This window comes from Rattus norvegicus, chromosome 10 (assembly GCF_021556685.1).
Source record: "Rattus norvegicus strain SHRSP/BbbUtx chromosome 10, alternate assembly SHRSP_T2T, whole genome shotgun sequence".
NCBI classification, from domain to species: domain Eukaryota; kingdom Metazoa; phylum Chordata; class Mammalia; order Rodentia; family Muridae; genus Rattus; species Rattus norvegicus.
Window position 1 is genome coordinate 41055747 of NC_141543.1, and position 18516 is coordinate 41074262.

The window sequence follows — 18516 nt, forward strand, 5'->3', positions numbered from 1 at the left end:
GATTGGATTCTCAGCCTCTCTGGAGTGAGACAGCTGTTGCTGGACTACTCCAATTCTATCATGTAAGCCAATCTAATGAGTTCTGTTGAAATACAGACTGAATTCTGTTGGTTCTGTACCTCTGGAAAATGCTAGTGGGGACAGAGTACTAGCTAGGGTGAGCTCATGTGTGCCCTGACCGTGATGACCACCACGATTGTATGGACACAACTGCAGATGGTTTTTTGAGCTTCTTTTTAATCTGATACACTCTATCCCAAGAGTCTCCTCCTGATCTTTTGATTATAAACCCAAGGCTTTAGGTTCTTCTCTCTGTCTCATGCCATGGGAATACATCCACCTTCAAGCACAAGCAGAGAGAAACATTAAAAATGTCACAAAGACCTTACCGACCCCTTTGGCTCATGGGAAGAGTCAGTGCTTAAAGATGTGACTGGCCTGTTCAGCCACCATACTCCACAGAAATGCCCTGATGGTTTGTTTCAAATGAGTTTCCTTCTTTAATCTGCTGTCATTACTCTTCAGGATTTCCAAACAGCTGGCCTGAGTATCCGTTGCATTCGATGGGAGAGAAGGCATGGTATGCTTACTCCATTTTTTTTTTCTTTTTTTCAGAGCTGGGGACCGAACCCAGGGCCTTGTGCTTGCTAGGCAAGCGCTCTACCACTGAGCTAAATCCCCAGCCCTTGCTTACTCCATTTAAAAGGGAGTCAAACCCCCCATTTCTGATTACAAATGTACCCAGCTTCTCTAAGACTGAAAAGGGGGAGTTCTGAAGAGAAGGGTCACACTCAGCACTTTACAAATCACTTTTGCCTCAGCTTTTATTACATTGAAACATAGGTACAGACAAGTTTAAAGGGTGGTCACAACAATTCAACAACCACTGATGGATCCTACAGTTTCAATTTAAAATATGCTGCAGACATTATGATTTGTCAACTTAAAACTTTTGCATGCATATGATAGGGAAATATAAAGTCAATACTTTACCTAGTCTAAGGAAGCATACCACAGTATCTAACACCTATTTTTACCTGTGTATTTCCCTAAATATCCCCCAAATGTCTTATAGTTCCTTCTGATTTTATTTCTCAATAAAAGCTCACACTTTGCACGTGGCTGTCTCAGGCATCTTTCTGTTCTAACATATTAGCTATTTGAAAAGTACAGCTTAATGATCATTTCTGATGTCTCAAACTCTAGATCTGTCTATTGCCATATAATCTACCATGTTACTCTTATTTCTTTGTAAGCAGGAAGATAAGTCTAGAGAAGGCATTTCCATAGACATTTACTAACTGGTTTGGCAGGATATCATAAATAATAAAATATGCTTCTATGGCCTCAGGGAAGCCACAGTGGCCGCTGTGATGAGGGGACTTCTGCCTGCAGATCTCAGTATGAAAGCCAGGGCTTCTTTTGCATCTCCTCGCTGTACTCTTGTGGGATTATGCAATGTTCCTTGACTGTCTTTCATGCAGTAGGTTTTACTGTCAATCAACATTTGCTAGATTTAATGATGACAGTTGTTAAATGGCTTTCATTTATTGCTTTGTATATATTTAAAAGATGCTTTTCTTCAAATGTTATAAAAAGCTTTTCTCCCTTAACCTTTAGAAAATATTATATCCAACCCTGTCATGGGTATTTTGAGGTTTGAAGTGCCTTAAGTTTGATCAAAGGATGGACCTTCAAGCTAGTCCCTGTGTCTACTCATATCGATAACCCTAAAATGATGTCTTATAATAAAAGTATCCTATAGGTGCACTTACGTTCTCCTCCTACTCCAAACATGCCATTGTTCATTTCGTCCTTTTGGAGGCAATGGCATTTGTAAACCAGTGTAGTGGGCACTGAGCAGGCTCACTAGGTACAAGAAGATATTCGAAGCTTCCCTTGGAGTCTTATTTTTCTTGCAAATACATTTAAACACATACAACTACTGTGATGAGCTAAAAGAAGTCGGTTAAGTGTTGAATGCCTGTTTAATTCTAACATTTTGCTCAGATGGAAGGGTCTAATTAATGTTCCTAGAGCAATTTCTAAAATGACAAACCAATGGGGTAAGTCAAAGAATGAAGGAACTAAGACTAGGGGAGACATAAAATATTAAAATAATGAGTAGATTGTTTAATATAAAATACTCATCTGTACATACTTAAATCCTGAGGGCTGCAGGTACAGCTCGGTGGTGGAGCATCTCCTGAGCATGTACAAGGCCCTGGATTCAGTCGTCAGCACTACACGGAAAAAAAAAGTATTAAAAGTTGTGTAAAAGAAAGGCCGCTGTACACGGAAACATACCAAAGCGACACTTCCACCTGGACCCTTGTTGGCTTTGAGAATTTACGTATAGAGGCAGGTAAGGAATCAGAGATAGAAGGAGATCATGTTCTCAACTCCACTACTCAGACCAACACTAGAGGAAACTAAAGACAACTGATTACATTCTAGCAATAATATTGGAACAGATTACAAAACAAATAGTGTTCTTGAGCCTTGAGGATAGAAATGAACCTATAACTATCATAGATTATCAGAGCTGAAGGCTTTGATTCTTAAAAGGTTATAAGTTAAAGTCTCTCTGATCCTGTTCATAGCAGGAGACTCTGTCAACACTGGCCTTCTAAAATGCGTAATACACTGTCTGGATGACAGTCTGCCCACTTCTGTCTGTTCAGGCCAACTTCTATCGCACTGTAAGACTATCCAGCTAGATTCAAACCAGATCCTACTACAGACACAGGAGAGTCAGAAAGAAGTCTCCTTTGGGAGAAAATTTTAATTTGCAACAGTAAATTCTAAATTAGTAAACTGAATCTTTTTTTAATCACTAAGGACTATAGAGAAAAAAAATGTCCTAACTCTTTGTATGTATATGTATATACACCAGCACATGCATATACATACATATATATGAGTGTGTGCATGCAGCCATTTGCCTGTGATGATGTTTTGGCCTATGACAGACAACATCTATCACAATGGTCTCATTAGACTACAACCGGTCTGGTAAATCCCTACTTGTCCAATACATCAGAGCTGCCATGACTTCGTAACTATTGTAACCTCTTAGGCACAATGCATTGCTCATTTGTGCAAACAAACCCTCTGTGCTGGCAGTCAGATGACATCACAGCACACAGTTACATACAGTACATGACACATGGCGATGGTGACAAACGACATCATAGCAGATACAGTTACATACATACAAGACACACGGTGATGGTGACAAACAACATCACGGCATACAGTTATATACATACATGACACACAGTGATGGTGACAAACGACATCATAGCAGATACAGTTACATACATACATGACACACGGTGATGGTGACAAATGACATCACAGTACACAGTTATATACATACATGACACACGGTGATGGTGACAAACCACATTACCAGCTTACTCATTTGCTATACTATACTTTTATCCTTAGCATATACATATTCTACTAAAAAAAATTTACACCAAGCATGATGGCTCATGCCTTTAATCCCAGTATGTGGGAGGCTAATGCAGGAAGACTGCAAGTTCAAAGCCAGCCTGGTCTATGTGAGTTCAAGGCCATCCTAGGCTACGTAGTGAAACTCTACCTAAAATAACCAAGCAAACCAATAAAAACAATTACTATAAAAAGTATGGCTATATGCATGCATAACAATTAGTAAGAAGAGAGACCAGGGATTTGAGGGAGAGTGGGGAGGAGTGTATAGGAGGGTTTGGAGAAAGGGAAGGGAGAAATGTAATTAAATTATAAACTCATTTTTTTTTTTAGTATGGTATGTTGATCCCCTCAAGATCACACTGATTGGCTGACCCAGAGTATCTAGGGCTGTGCAGGAGCAATGATGTTGCTATAAACATGAAAGTGCCTAATGAAGCCTTTTCTAACGACGCCTGTATCCATCCCCACTGTTAAGTGACATGGCCATATATACATAAAAGTCCTAAATGTGTATATATGAATATATGTGCATACATACACACATGTATGTTGTATAAGGGGCAATTCATAAAGAGCTTTATTGTTGATGCACAACAAATCAAAGTATTCTTTTCCTCTGTAGTGGATCTGTCTGAAAAGGAATTCTCCCTGAAACAGCTCACCATTTTAGGGTCTGAGGCCCCATAATTCTCCACATTATTAACTACATCAGAGACTACCTTGAAAAGAAAATTCATAACATAGAAGCTCTCAGAGAGAGAAGACCCTCTCATGAAACAACGCTTATACGCAACAGTTACTTATGTGTTTTGGTTTTTAAATGAGGCCTTTCATACTTTTTCTATGAATTTTTAACAGTTTTGGTAATAGTCTTTAAATGGTTGATGTTGGCATTCTCTGTACATCTGCTGTCCCTGGCTCAGCGGTAACCATTGCTGTCCAAGTGAAAAGGATAAATCCCTTGTGGTTTGCATTCTACTTGCTCCTCTTCTGCTTGTGTCCTGGATCAGAGGGATGAATTAAGGTCCTCAGGCTTCTCCCCCTTCAGACACCTCTGATGTGGAGCGAGGGATGAGCCGTAGATGAAAGGTGTGCCGTATTCTTTCCATTTATAGAGCCTTTCTTTCAGGTGGACTTTCTTGTGTCTACAGAGGTTTGACCTGTAACTATAGGCTTTCCCACACTCCATACACTTGTAGAGCTTCTCTCCAGTATGGATTCGCTCGTGTTCCGTTAGGAATGAATACTGGCTGAAGGCCTTGCCACACTGATTACACTGATAGGGTTTCTCACCAGTATGGATCCTCTGATGCCGATAAAGGTTTGATTTACAGCCAAAGGCTTTCCCACATTCTTCACATGTGTAAAGTTTCTCCCCAGTGTGAATCTTCCGATGTTCGTTGAAGGAGGAATACTGGTTGAAGGTCTTCCCACATTCGTTGCATTGATATGGTTTCTGTCCAGTATGAATTCTCTGGTGTTCGATAAGGGTAGACACACGTGTAAAGGTTCTCCCACACTGTAAGCACTGGCAAAGCTGTTCTCCAGTATGGAGTCTCTGATGCTCAGCCAGGGATGGGAACTGGCTGTATCCTTTCCCACACTCAGCACATTTATAAGGTTTCTCACCCGTGTGGATCCTCTGATGTCTGTGGAGCTTTGCTCTGCAGTTGAAGGCTTTGTCACACTCAGCACATTTGTAGAGCTTTTCCCCAGTGTGAATCCTCTGGTGCACAGTGAGGGTTGAACACTGGCTGAAGGCCTTCCCACATTCCCGGCAGCGGTAAGGTTTCTCTCCGGTGTGCACCCTCAGGTGTTTGATGAGTGTGGAGCTGCTGCCGAAGGCTTTCTCACACTCACTACATTTGTACGGCTTCTCTCCGGTGTGGGTTCTCTGGTGAGCCAGGAGGGAAGATCTATGGCTGAAGCTTTTGCCACACTCACTGCATTTGTAAGGTTTCTCCCCAGTGTGAATCCTCTTGTGCTCTAGAAGATGAAGACTTTGGCTAAAACCCTTCCCACATTCACTGCAGACATAAGGTTTTTGTCCCGGATAAATCTGAAAGTTTCTCATTAAATCAAAATCCTGTGGTAAATCTTTCTCTGAAGTGTGATACATACCAGGGACCCTTTCTATGGGATCGGTCTCTTGTGAAACTAGTGCTTTATTCATGAACAAGGGCTTCTCGAGCTCAGGGTCTGTGGGAATTCCATCTTCACTGGTGACTTCCTTGGGGGAAGCTGCCCCTGGCTCGTGAGCTTTCTTTTCTTGCTCCTGTGCTGTCTCTAGCCTCTCATATTTCACAAGCTCTCCAAAGCTGATTTTCCAGTAAGCACACTTAGTAGATCTGTTCTTTAGCAGCCCACGAGATGGTCCTTCAATAAAAACGTCTTGTTCAGGGGACGACGCTTCTATCTCCGACTGAATCTGGAAATCTGAAAACAATTGGAAGAATTAATTCTTCCTTTGCTAGAAAAGAGACACCAATGCATCAGAAAGCCAACGAGAGTGGCAGCAACACCTAGAAAAGAGGTTTGGTGCAGCCTGGTCCCTAACCTGGACCTGTATCTGGAGGGAGAGTAGGCTGATCAGAGGTAAAAGGCTAAGGAGTAGGGATAAGGACGAACTAGACGAAGCAGTGCTGAAGGTGAGGACGCTGCAGCTGGAAAGAACAAGAAGTCCAGACAGGGAAGGAAGGACTTAAGGACGCGTGGGACGCTGTGAAGTGACAAGCTGAAGCTAAGCACCATGAATCCCTCAGTTTCCGCATCCCACGCTGCACCCATGGCAGCGGGCAGGCAGTGCCCTTTGCTTCCTTCTGCTCACAGCCAATCTCACTGCACCTTCCCTCATGCATCCTCTGAACCCCACAGTCAACAACTGTAAAGTATTTAATTGTTTTTCTTAAAAGTGTGACTTCACATTCCACTGCAATTTCATCACAGCCTGTGAGAGGGAAAATGGTCTATCGAGAAGATGATGTTTGCATCTTAAATATTACAACAGCCCAAACACAACTGAGTTCTCATCTAAGTTCAACACATCAATCACAATGAAGACCGGCCGTGCGCACCACTCTCTCCTCAGACTGGAAGAATGGCAGGCTTTCTTGCTCTCTCTCATCCCTTTCCACCTTTCTGTTAGGCCAGAGGAGAAATGATTTACTCATTTCTTCTGTACGCTGGCACCAGAAGACTGCATTCTCTTTGTAGGAATCTTAGGAAAATCTAAGTTTGTGAAGTCAATTTGTCCTGAAGGTCTGAGTATCCCCAACCCCAAGTTTAGCTCTACCTCTACGTGAAAAGACTTAGTTTGAGTTCCTGTTAAGAGACGCTGAGCCTCCCTCACTCAATCTGTAACTGAAAATGGGTTCGCAGTGCATCACTGCATTTAGATGGCTGCATGTCAACAAGCAGCCCGCTTAGCACAAGAGGCCCCACGCCTCTCCAGTCACTGTTCCACCGCCCTTTCACGACACACTCAGGGAGACTCCGGTGTCTCCACTTCCCACCGCTCACTCACCTAGGCAGGTGTCTTCCGGGGCTTCTCTTTCCATGCAAGGGTCTTGCCCTTTCTGCAGCTTGCCAATCACGGGAGGTATGGAAGCCTGAAACCCTGCTCACGGGAAAGAGAACGGAGCTGGGGTGAATGGCCTGAATGGCGATCCCAGAGTCACTTCACAAGCCACTCACCTGACCTTTACAGTGGATTAACACAGGTTGATCACTTCCCAGGGGACAGGGGACAAGAAGCAAGAACCAACTCAAACCTAATGCACGGTCCTGGAAATGAACTTCTCTGAGACAGGGTATCCTGGATGGTTTTTAACACTTAATTAAATGTCTTATATGAATTTCAGACTCTAAACTGGGATTTAGTCACTGGCCTGTGGCAGAAGACGGTCTGACAGTAGGGTGCAAGGAAGGGCAAAGAAAGACGGAAACAAAAGATGTCAGAGAAAAAGTATACTTTCCACTCCACAGAGATTGGCTTTTCTCTGCAGCACAATGGAATGGACACAGACGTTCTTCTACTACACTGCTCATTAGAGAAAACCCTTCCCAGCCAGGTGGTGGGTAGGGATCTCGTGCCTCTGTGGCAGACTCTCAGCCCCCAGGGAGCTCCTTACCCAGCGAGGCCAGGTTGCTGTAGTTCTCCAGCATCACCTCTCGGTACAGGGTTCTCTGAGCAGGGTCCAGATGCAGCCACTCATCCTGGCTGAAGGACACAGCGACGTCCCTGAACGTCACAGGCTCCTGGAACAGCAAACCCATTCCTCCTTACCCCAGACCATCTTCATCATCTGGATGAAAGTGACACTGGGTATCCACCGAGAAATTAAATCTACCTTGAAATACTAAGTATTCTGAATCATTTAGTTATGTAATTTTGTGGAAAGTTATTAACTATTTAAGTAAACAAGTATTTATTGAGAACCCCTGGAGTCAAAGCTGTGGGGTTTTAGGCATTAAAATCCCTGACAGTAGCATATAAAATCTAAACCTAGAGGGGCTGGAGAGGTGGCTCAGAGGTTAAGAGCACTGACTGCTCTTCCAGAGGTCCTGAGTTCAAATCCCAGTAACCACATGGAGGCTCACGACCATCTGTAACGGGATCCGATTCCCTCTTCTGGTGTGTCTGAAGACAGTTGCAGTGTACTCATATACATACATACATACTGCATGCATACATACATACATACATACATACATACATACATACCTAGAATTTAAAGTGTTTCTAAGCAAGCATAGCCTTCTCTCACTCAAATCTAAGCAAAAGGAAGAAAACCAATATAAATCAGAACACATGTAGAGCAGTGTAGGAAAGCTGAGGAAAATACCAACCAAACAGGAAGAGATCCCTGAACAGAAAAAAAAAAAAACATTACTCAATAAATGTGTTAGGGATGGTTGTAGGAACTTTGCATGCACTGTCTCCTTTGAATCTTAGGAAGACCCTCTAGTGAGGAAGCTAGAGTTAAAGCACTTTCCAAATGAAACACTAGGTCTAGAATGGCTAAATAACCAGGTCAGCAAGTTGACTCAGTAGGTAAAGGCACTTGCTGCCAAGCCTTGCCAACCTGAGTCTAATTCTTCCTGAGCATATGGCAGAGAGCCAACTCCTAGAGTTGCCCTCTGACCTCCACACTTGTATTGTGGCTCATAGACACACAATCAAAAAGTAAATAAACAGGTTTAGTAGCCTTCCCAAGAGAATACTGGGAAAAATAGTAAAGCTAGGGTTTGAGTTCAAGTAAACAGACTTCTGAGCTACTACAGACGGGTTTCTAGTCAATATGAAAATCAAAAGGATTTGCAAACTATGTATGTGCCAAAGAGCCAAAGAGTTACTAAGAAAGTAATTTCATCCTGGTCTGTACAGTGAGCTCCAGAACAGCCAGGACTATGCAGAGAAACCCTATCTCAAACAGATAGATAGATAGATAGATAGATAGATAGATAGATAGATAGATAGATAGATAGATAGATAGACAGACAGACAGGAATAAAAGTAATTTCTTCCAAAAGAAACAGCTCCCAAACACCAGAGAGTGCAAGCCAGGAAAAGATATCTGTCTGTAACCCAGATGAAGGTGGTGAGCTTTGGAATGATACTGTGGGTGGGTATTTTATTGAGAATCCATCAACATGGGGAAGTCATGTCACTTTAGCCTTGCACATTTACCACTGGGAATGACTCTGTTTCAAGCAACAATATCAGTACTAGGTGGGTGCATTCCCTCTGGGTATCAAATGCAGAATTACTTCTAGTTACTGGTTCCTGGCACACCGGTTACAGGACCTGTGAATGTGGCATGCATAAGGAACGGGACTCTGACATTCTGTTTACCTTAAGGACTGAGACATGAGCAGACTACGTAGATTAACATGCAGGTAGAGGTGTAGTGACGATGGCCCTTATTAGAAAGACTCGGCGTAAGCAAAGCCCATGTGGTCACAGAAGCGGTGACATAACTAACCATGGTGACTAACCATTAGGCAGTGAAAAGGACAAGGAAACAGATTTTTCCTCCCGGTATCTAATTAACCAGCCCTGTGGACAGCTTAACAATAAAACAGTGTAAGGCTTCAGACTTTCAGAACTGTGAGGTAACCAATGTGTGCTGTTCTAAACAGTGAATCTGTGGTAAACTGCTGCACAGAAAAAGAAACAACACAGAGGTGAAAATGTAAGGATAACATACGTGTCTATTAATACGGCAATGGATATACAAACGATAATACACTGTTACTGGAAATACATACGTACAGCCATTAAACAAAAGCCAGTAAATCTGTACCCCAGCACCAGACTCCACCTTAACATACTACTGATCTATGTGAAAAGGCAAGCTACAAAACAATCTTTGACAAGTCTTACACATGCATGCTTCTACACAGGGCACACACGGAACACCCAGAACACTTCCCTAATTATCCTTTGGTGTTTGTGGATGGGGGGAAAGCAATTTTTCATTAATTTCTTAACATCCTCCCAACTTTTTCTATGTGTTTCTTTCTTTCTTTCAGATTTGTTTTCAGTGCTGGAGATGAAGCCCAGGGCTTTAGTCATGTTGAACATGTGCTCTACCCATGAACTACACACGCAGCCCCTAAGATATTTCAGGTTACAACGTAGGGCTAAAGAGACAGTTCAGTAGCCGAGCACCTGCCTGTTAAATACGAGGCCCTAGGATCAGTCCCCAGTAACCACAAAACCAGGCAGAATCTAAGTAAACTTCTACATCAACCTTAATATTAGGGCTTAAATGTCTAGATTGAGTTGTCTGAACGGTCACTTGGTGCCCAGCCTAGGACACTGTTTAGAGAGGCTGTAGGATTTTGGAGCTGTCGTCTGGCCAGCAGAAGTGGGTCACTGGGATGGGTCCTGGAGGTGATACCATTTCTGATTCAGTGAGAGCTTTCTATTTCCTGGCCTATCCAGATGTGAAGCTGTAGTGGACATTGGTACTGTCCTAGCCCAGTGTTCCTTTTCCTGCCATGATGGGCTGTAGTCCCTAAAACCATGAGCCAATAAATTCTTCCTCTTTTAAGTTGCTTCTGTCAGATATTTTGTCCTAGCAACAAGAAGAGTAGTTTTGAAACACCAGCAATTTCTAAGATCAAAGCACACATTCTTTTTTTTTTTTTTTTTTTTTTGGTTCTTTTTTTTTTTTTCGGAGCTGAGGACCGAACCCAGGGCCTTGCGCTTCCTAGGTAAGCGCTCTACCACTGAGCTAAATCCCCAACCCCCAAAGCACACATTCTTATTTCTTCTCCACTGCAAACATATTCCTTCTCTCACAAAATAGAGAAACTCACAAGTACACAGGACTTTCTCATTTCTTCCTTATCTGCGACTGCTGATCTTCCCAGCTGACACAGCCCCCAGTTTATGAGACTGCACCAAGCAGACGCCTGCTCTCTGTGCAGCTTTCACTTAAAGGTCAAGGAGACAACACAGCCAGACTGAAGGAGGAGGCCAGACTCCATTGTGATCGTCCTTAACAGTGCACCCGGCCTTCCTCCAGCATCCCCAGATCTGTGTCCAGGATCTTGGTCTGGGGAGCCCTCTAAAGAGGTCCTCCCAACTCATGCACTTACCTTTCTAATGCTTTAGCCTGAATTTCCAGGCAGCACAATTTCCTTTTTAGCTACCACAACTTCTTCAAGTATTTCCTGTTCAGCTGACTACAAGCGAGCTGAATTCCCGTCTGTCTGGGAATGCTCTGTTTTGCCCCCACTGCATACAGACTTTCTTTCCACATGTAAAATGCCAATTGGCTTTTCCTGAACTCTGTTGATTCTGATGAAAAGCCAATGGTCAACATTTCTCTCTATGTAATATTATTTTGGTCTACTTTAAATTTTTTTTGTAATTTGTCTATGGCTTTTCAGCTCAGTATGATGAACAGCAACCATGAGAGGTCATTACCACAAATCATGACTACTCTAAGTGAGATGTGCTGTGTATATAAATGTTTAACAGATTGGTTTACACACACATATCCACACATACCTGTAAACATAAGTATACACATGCAATTGCACACACACACTCAGTATCTCAATAATTTGGATATACTGTATTAAACACAACACTAAGTTACTTGCTACTGTGTACTTCCTTAACATTGTTACTAGAAAGCTTCAGGCACATGAACTACGTGCATGGTTGACACATTACATGACAGTGACATGTGACTCTTATGTAAACCGCTTTCTCACAAAACTCTGCCTCAATACATTTCAACTGCACAGTACATTTCACTCTACAGATTCTATAAGTTACGTAACCACATCCCTATGGATGAAAATTTATGTCTTTATTTTTCGCCTGTACATGCTATATGCAGACTTGTGCATGTGTGTGGAGGCCGGAGACAGATGGTAAGTGTCTTCCCCTATTGCTTTGTACCTCATTTTTTGAGATAGAACCTGTTAGTGAACCCGGAGCTCCCTGAGTCAGCAAGGTCAGCTGATTGGTGAGACAGAGGGTCCTCTTACCCCCCTCCTAGTACCCTAAGGCCCAGTGTCTTATGAGGAAGCTCAGGATCTGAACTCAGGTCCTCATGCCTGCGTGGCAAGCACTCTGCAGATGAGTATTAGATGCGTGTTCTCTGTTGTCACAAACACTACATAATGACCATTGTCCCAGCAGTCTCCTGGCAGAACATACCTGTAGGAATAAGATAGACCAATGGTTCTCAACCTGTAAGTCGTGACCACTCTGGGGATCACATATGAGAGAGCCTGCATATCAGGTATTTACAATACAATTCATAACAGCAGCAACATTACGGTTATGAAGCAGCAATGAAGTAAGTCTATGGTTGGGGGCCAGGACAGCATGAGGAACTGCATTAAAGGGTCACAGCATTGGGAAGGTGGAGAACCACTTCGAATGGACTGAACTGTTGAGTCAAAGTTGCCATGCACTTTTGATTGGAAGATGCAGCAAACTGTCCCTTTTCAAGATGGCAGCGTTACCTCTCACCTCACATACTCTTTGAATAATGTGCTATCAGTACTTCCCGACCAGGAAGAGCTCCCTCCCATGACCCTATGAAGTGGCGTCTTATTTACTGTTCTGTGCTGGGATAAGACACCATGACTTCTGGAAGAAAGAGTTTATTTGTGGCTTACGGTTCAGAAGGAAATAGCTACACTACAATTACAAACAAACTCTTCCCTAACTTCCCTTGCCTAAAATGAAGACTGTCTATACACCCTTGGGATAAGAAAGCTCTCGTGAGGTATCCCCACTTTGGGCAGAGGGTAGCCCAGGCCAGAGCTGGGACTGTTGGGCACCGTATTCTGTTGGTGTTTGTCACTAATGTAGTACTAACCTTAGGGGAGAAACAGGCTAAGCCCTGACAGAGTGAAAAGGATTAAGTGACAGACCATACCTACTCCATCTTGGGACCAGCCTCCATCTTTTAAAAAAAAAGCCTGAGAACCTGACCCACAACAGAACCCAAGCTGTACCCACGTACCAGGAAGGACCCTACAGTTTGTCCTTGGCCAGAGTTACCCCTTCAGTACTTCCTAACAACTGTCAATCAAAGACTAATCGGATTGTTCCAGATGTTCTTTCAGACCATTTGTAATCCATTTGTAATTGTATACGGTCTTGCTTCAGAGCACACACTTGTCGGCTTACAACTGACATTCAGTTAGATACTTATTGGGATAGATCCTCCCTCACTTGACTTCCATTTCCTATAAAACTCTGTCCTGCTGAGGGTTCAGGGCTGCTCTGCCTTCCCTTCCTGTCCTGCTGTGTCAGCATTGGGTTGGAGGAGAGCCCAAGTCCCAGCTTGTAATAAAGAGACCCTAATGCTGTTACATCAGAAACAGCTCCTCAATGGTCTTCTGGGGTTCACGAATGCTCCCAGCACAAGAGACCGCTGAGGATGAACCATCCTGCTCGGCTGGCTTTAGGCCCTACCTCCCATTCCTCTAGTAGCACTACAAATGGAAACATTAGCTCTGCCACTCCTCAGGATTTAAATCACCCAATGAAAAAGGGGTGAATGCTCTGGCTTTAGTAAGACTCATCAGTAGTGTTCCTTCTTTGGTGAAGAGAATACACACCCTACCTCTAGCCCTGGATGGAGACCTAACAAGTCTAAGCTAGCCTGAACTTTACCAACTACTGTGTCCATAGGGCTGCTCTTTCACAGGATCCAGTTTCAATTCCCAGCACCCACACAGGGTCTCACAACCATGTATAACTCCTGTTTCAGGGGATATGGTGAACTCTTCTGGCCTCCATGGGCAACTGGCACACGTGGTGCACAGACATACATGCAGATAAACCATCCATACACATAAGAAAGATTAGAGATAAGGCCGGGTCTGTCGATCACCTGGCCAGTTTGCCTCTATCCGCCTTCTCACCCCCAAAGTCCGATTCACCTGAGGACACGCTAAAGCCAGGAGGACGAATTATCTCTTAGTGAAATAATGTACTCAGCCTTCCCAGAAGCCTCTGGGCAGCACCTCGTAGGTCTCCATCAGGTACCACTTTGGAGCTTGCCCAGTTTTCAGGGTTATTCCAAAAACTGTGACTTTTCCTGTTTATTTTATCTTTTTCTTTCTGGCCCAAATACTAAACATCCTTGGCATTCTGGGGCTCCTCACCTAGGCTCAGAAGCTACCTCCCCTCCACACAACCGTTTGCTGTAGAGAGAATATCTTACGTCTGTATGGATATAGTACCTGAATAATAATTTGATGGCAGGAAATAGCAAGTGTGACGTCTGGGAGGAGAGAGAATTCTGGGATAGTGCCAGGTGAGAGACCCACTCGGGAAGATGTGATGGGGCGGACATGGGGTACCTGGGCACAGGTAATCAGCCAGGTGGCAGAACGTAGGTTAAAATAATTGGGTTATTTTAGTTACGATCTAGTCAGGGTGGAGCCAAGGTATTGGTAAATATATTTTGAGTCCCTGTCTTATTGCTGAGAGTGGGGCTGGGTGGAAGAACCAGACCTAACGTCGACAGTCTGCCCGTCAGGCAGCTTGCGGACCTCTACTGCTGAACCTGCCTCTTTCTTGGACCCTATCTCACTCCTCCTGGCAGCTGCCAGGATTTACAGCTTGCCTTTCCTGTTACGTTCCTCAAACTCTAACAACATGTTCTTCAAGCTTCCTTCTGAGTAGATTTCTAGACTCTTTTACTAATGAAATTAAGAACCCAAAAGAAAGGACCAAATTTCCCTGGAAACTGGAGGCCACAGAAGATATTTTTTTTAAAATATTTTCTAACTTCACCCAGAAATAAATTTTTAAAGATTTATTTATTATTTAATGTATATGCGTACACTGTAGCTATCTTCAGACAACCAGAAGAGGGCATCAGTCCCATTAAGGATGGTTGTGAGCCACCATGTGGTTGCTGGGAATTGAACTCAAGTCCTATGGAAGAGCATTCAGTGCTCTTGACCTCTGAGCCATCTCTCCAGCCCCCACAGAAGATATTTTAAAGTATGTCTTATGTCTGTGTGGATGTGGCACCCATTGATAATAAATCTAATGGCCTGTGGCTTAGACAGGAAATAGGAAGTGGGACATCAGGGAGGAGAGAGAATTCTGGGATTAAGCCAGAGGAGAGATCTTCTGGTAGAGAGACCTTCATACCTCTCTGGCTAACAAAATGGAGTACACATTCCACCTGAAGGAGCCCCCATTTGAAAAAAGAAAGCACCTGGGAGGTTTTATGAGATGGTGGTTATAGGGTATCATGTGTTCTGGACCTGGCAGAATTCTTCGTAGCTAGGTTTGTTCCTTTGAAAAGTGTAAGTGTAAGTGTTCCTTTGAAAAGATTTATGTATTTTTTCCTTGCAGGTCAGCTCCAAACTGGAGTTTGCATGCCCCTGTTAAATGTTAATTTTGCAAGGGAAAAAAGTGACAAGGGCAAAAAATGGAAACACATCCACATCTGAGTCAGAAAGCAATTTACAGAAAGACAAGTTTCACTTACCGTCCCTCGAGCAGCCAGCAAATCCACAGCCATTTCCCTTCTTAGTTCTCCTGCCAAAGGAAAGCTGAGTGCTGACCAAGTATGTCTGGAAAGGAAAAAGGTGTACTAAGGAATTCTGGTACAAGGGGAGGCTTAGAGCCAGGAGGGTAAAGCCACCCACAAAGGGGTTCTGGAGAAATGGCTTGGTGATTAAAAGCACTTCCCTTGTTTGAAGAGAAGTCTGATTATCAGTACCCACATAGCTACTTATAACTCCAGGGGATCCAATATCCTCTCTGGCCTCCTGAGATACTGTGTGCTCATGGGCACAGACAGAAACATACACACATAAAAATAAATTAAGTTTTAAAACCCACCCACAATGGTCTTAAGATCCCCCCAAAAAGCCACCCACTGTAAACAACACAAACCAAATGATAAGAATGCTGATCAAGCCAGCCAGTCATATCCCTTCGGTATATTAATTACACTTCTACTTTCTTACACTGATCCCTCCACACCCACCTACAGGCCTGTTAGCGCCTTGTACAAAAACCGTGGCAATGTTAAAAGGTTGGATAAGATTGATTCAAAGTACAAAGGATAATGTGTCCAAATTCTCTGCCAATGCTGTGTCTGTGTACCTCAAGAACTTGAGTGTTGGCTGTTTGGGAATTCTTGGAACTGGTCCTCTGTGAAGCAGAGGTGTGGCTGTGCTGTCGACGTGGCTGAGGTGGACAGTCAAGGAGATTCCAGTCTACCCAAAGTGACAAGACATAGCAAGCAGCACAGATGGGAAGTAAATTCTGCTTCCAGTCCACGGCTCCTATCCAGGCTCAGCGAATGCTCGGGTCACACTGTGCCTTGGTTTCTTCATAGGCACAATGAAGGCGCAAGGGGCCTGTAACTTGGTATCAGATGCGCTAATTCATTAAGTTAGACTAGACTGCTAGGTATCGGCTGTTGATTTTAAGATCCGCATCGCTAAGATGCTAGAGAAGATGCACAGGCCTCCAGCCCCGCAGTCTGGGCTCAGCCGCGCTCCGTGGCGGGCCGAGCCTGTTGGAGGGTCCCCGAGCTAGAGGTTGCAGAGCAGCCGCCAGGCCGCGCCCGGCCCGCCGGGAAGCCCACCGCCCGCTACGCCCCGCCCGCCCCCTTCGCCCCACTCACGGACGCCGGCGCTCGCTTCCGCCGCTCTCAGTACGAGCGGTCACGAGGATGTCGACCCCAGACGCGCTCTTCTGGCACAATCACAATCACCTCGGCCAGGAGCCCCCCAAAACGCCGCGAGCAGCCCCGCCACCGGGAGAAGCCCCAGAGAACTACTATTCCCGGCATGCCTCAAATCCTCTCTGACTACACATCCCAAAAGGCACCGGGGCCAGGAGAGTTCTGAAAGCTGAGTCGGAGTGTGGTGCATTGCAAACACAGCAAACCTGGCCTCTCTCAGTCAGTTCTCAGACTTGTTTGCTAGAAGGGTGATGAAATGATGTGACAGGACAAAACCGGAATTTAGGGTTTAGGAGCTAGGTACCCATAGGTACCAGGCCAGCTTGACACAAATGGAGTTGCAGGACAGCGAGGGGGCTATATAGCCGGACTAAAATCAAAACCAAGCCAAACCAAAACTCTAGGAGAATCTGGTGTAGCCCACATCACTAACTATGGTAATTTAAATTATTTTACCGTGTACAATACACAGAAAATTATGTGACATGGTTCATGACGTGCAGCCCAGGATGGTTTCAGAAACTAGGAGGATTAAAAAGTAAAAGTAATTGATTAAATGCGCACGTTCAGCCTTTTGATTTTTTTTTTTTTAATCCACCTAGATGCTGAATCCTAAAATCAATTGCCATTTGGTTGGGGCAGTAATAGACCTTCAGAGATGGTCCCTATACCTAACCTTTGGGGGTTTTTTGGTTGGTTTTTTGTTTTTTGGTTTTTTTGTTTGTTTGTTTGTTTGTTTCGTTCTGTTTGTTTGTTTAAACAAAATACGTAATCCTAACTCTCTTAAGTATCTTTCTGATCTGGGAAATCAGCCTGAAGAACAACAAAAACTCTGCAGTGAAGGCGTTTAAATAGCCCCTCATGGCTGACCTGAAGCTCTCTCAGAAGCCATAGTCTGTTGAGAGAAAATCCCGTTTCTGAGGTATGTGTTGCCTCTCTCAGTATCACTGGCCATAGATACTGAGATTATATCCTACAAAAGCAATTGTCTCTGTTTTGTTGTTGTTGTTGTTGCTTGTTTGGAAGTCCCTGTTCTGAAGATAGCACGTACTTTAGTTACAGGACATGGAACATGGAGAAATCAGGCTTGGCCTGAGCTGGAAGATACCTCTATGCTAGCTCACTTTCAAAGCGCTCAAAAGCACTGTGCAGGCTTCTGGCGTAGAGCTGATACCAATAGTCTTGTGCAGCTACAAACATAGTATGGGTACAGCCAGGATTTTCCATTTTCATTTAAAGCCTGCTCCACGGGAGAAAACATATTTTCTAGGGTAAAACCTGTGGCTGGAGAGATCCTATCCCCAGTGGGGGAAACTTCTGCTGTTACTTTAATAGGTATTACATACCTTCAAAACACGGGAATAGATTACCATGGCTATTAACGTTGGTTATGGGAGAAAAAAATTTTAAGTGTGTGTATGCTCATATGAGTTTAGATGCCCATTAAAGCCAAAAGTCTTGGATTCCCTGGAGCTGAAGTTATAGGAAGTTATGAATCAACCAACATGAGTCCTGGGAATTGAACCAGGGTCTTTTGCAAGTGTAGTTCTATAACCTGACTTTTGGCTACTTTATAGGTTCTTTTTTCTTCCACCTTCTCCAACCGTATCCCTTCCAAATCCCCAACACTAGGTAGGAGAGAAAAGGCTAGAGGGGAAAGAAGATGTTGATATCATTAGACTAATTCCTGCTAATTAGGGGCTTTGCATTCCTTGGGGGCAATTTTGATCTTCGTGATCAGGATATCTCCAACCAGAAACCAGCAACAGCAAACAGCAGGAGAGGCATGAGCTGCCACACCCCTGTCAGGGGCTCTTGCATTTATATATACCCTCTTAAGAGTCCCCAGAAT

General features: G+C 43.9%; 1 protein-coding gene across 3 annotated transcripts; it reads right to left on the bottom strand.

Annotated features, from left to right (window-relative positions):
- Window positions 1–798: 798 nt before the first annotated feature.
- Zfp354c (zinc finger protein 354C) lies at window positions 799–16750 on the bottom strand. 3 transcript variants are annotated; one of them, XM_087574569.1, is made up of 6 exons: window positions 16605–16750; window positions 16079–16191; window positions 15456–15540; window positions 7593–7719; window positions 6986–7078; window positions 799–5898 (listed from the first exon to the last, which is right to left on the bottom strand). In XM_087574569.1, exons 3-6 carry the CDS (start codon window positions 15486–15488, stop codon window positions 4469–4471), a joined length of 1683 nt encoding a protein of 560 aa, XP_087430695.1. In that variant the 5' UTR covers window positions 15489–15540; window positions 16079–16191; window positions 16605–16750; the 3' UTR covers window positions 799–4468.
- Between the last annotated feature and the right edge of the window lie 1766 nt (window positions 16751–18516).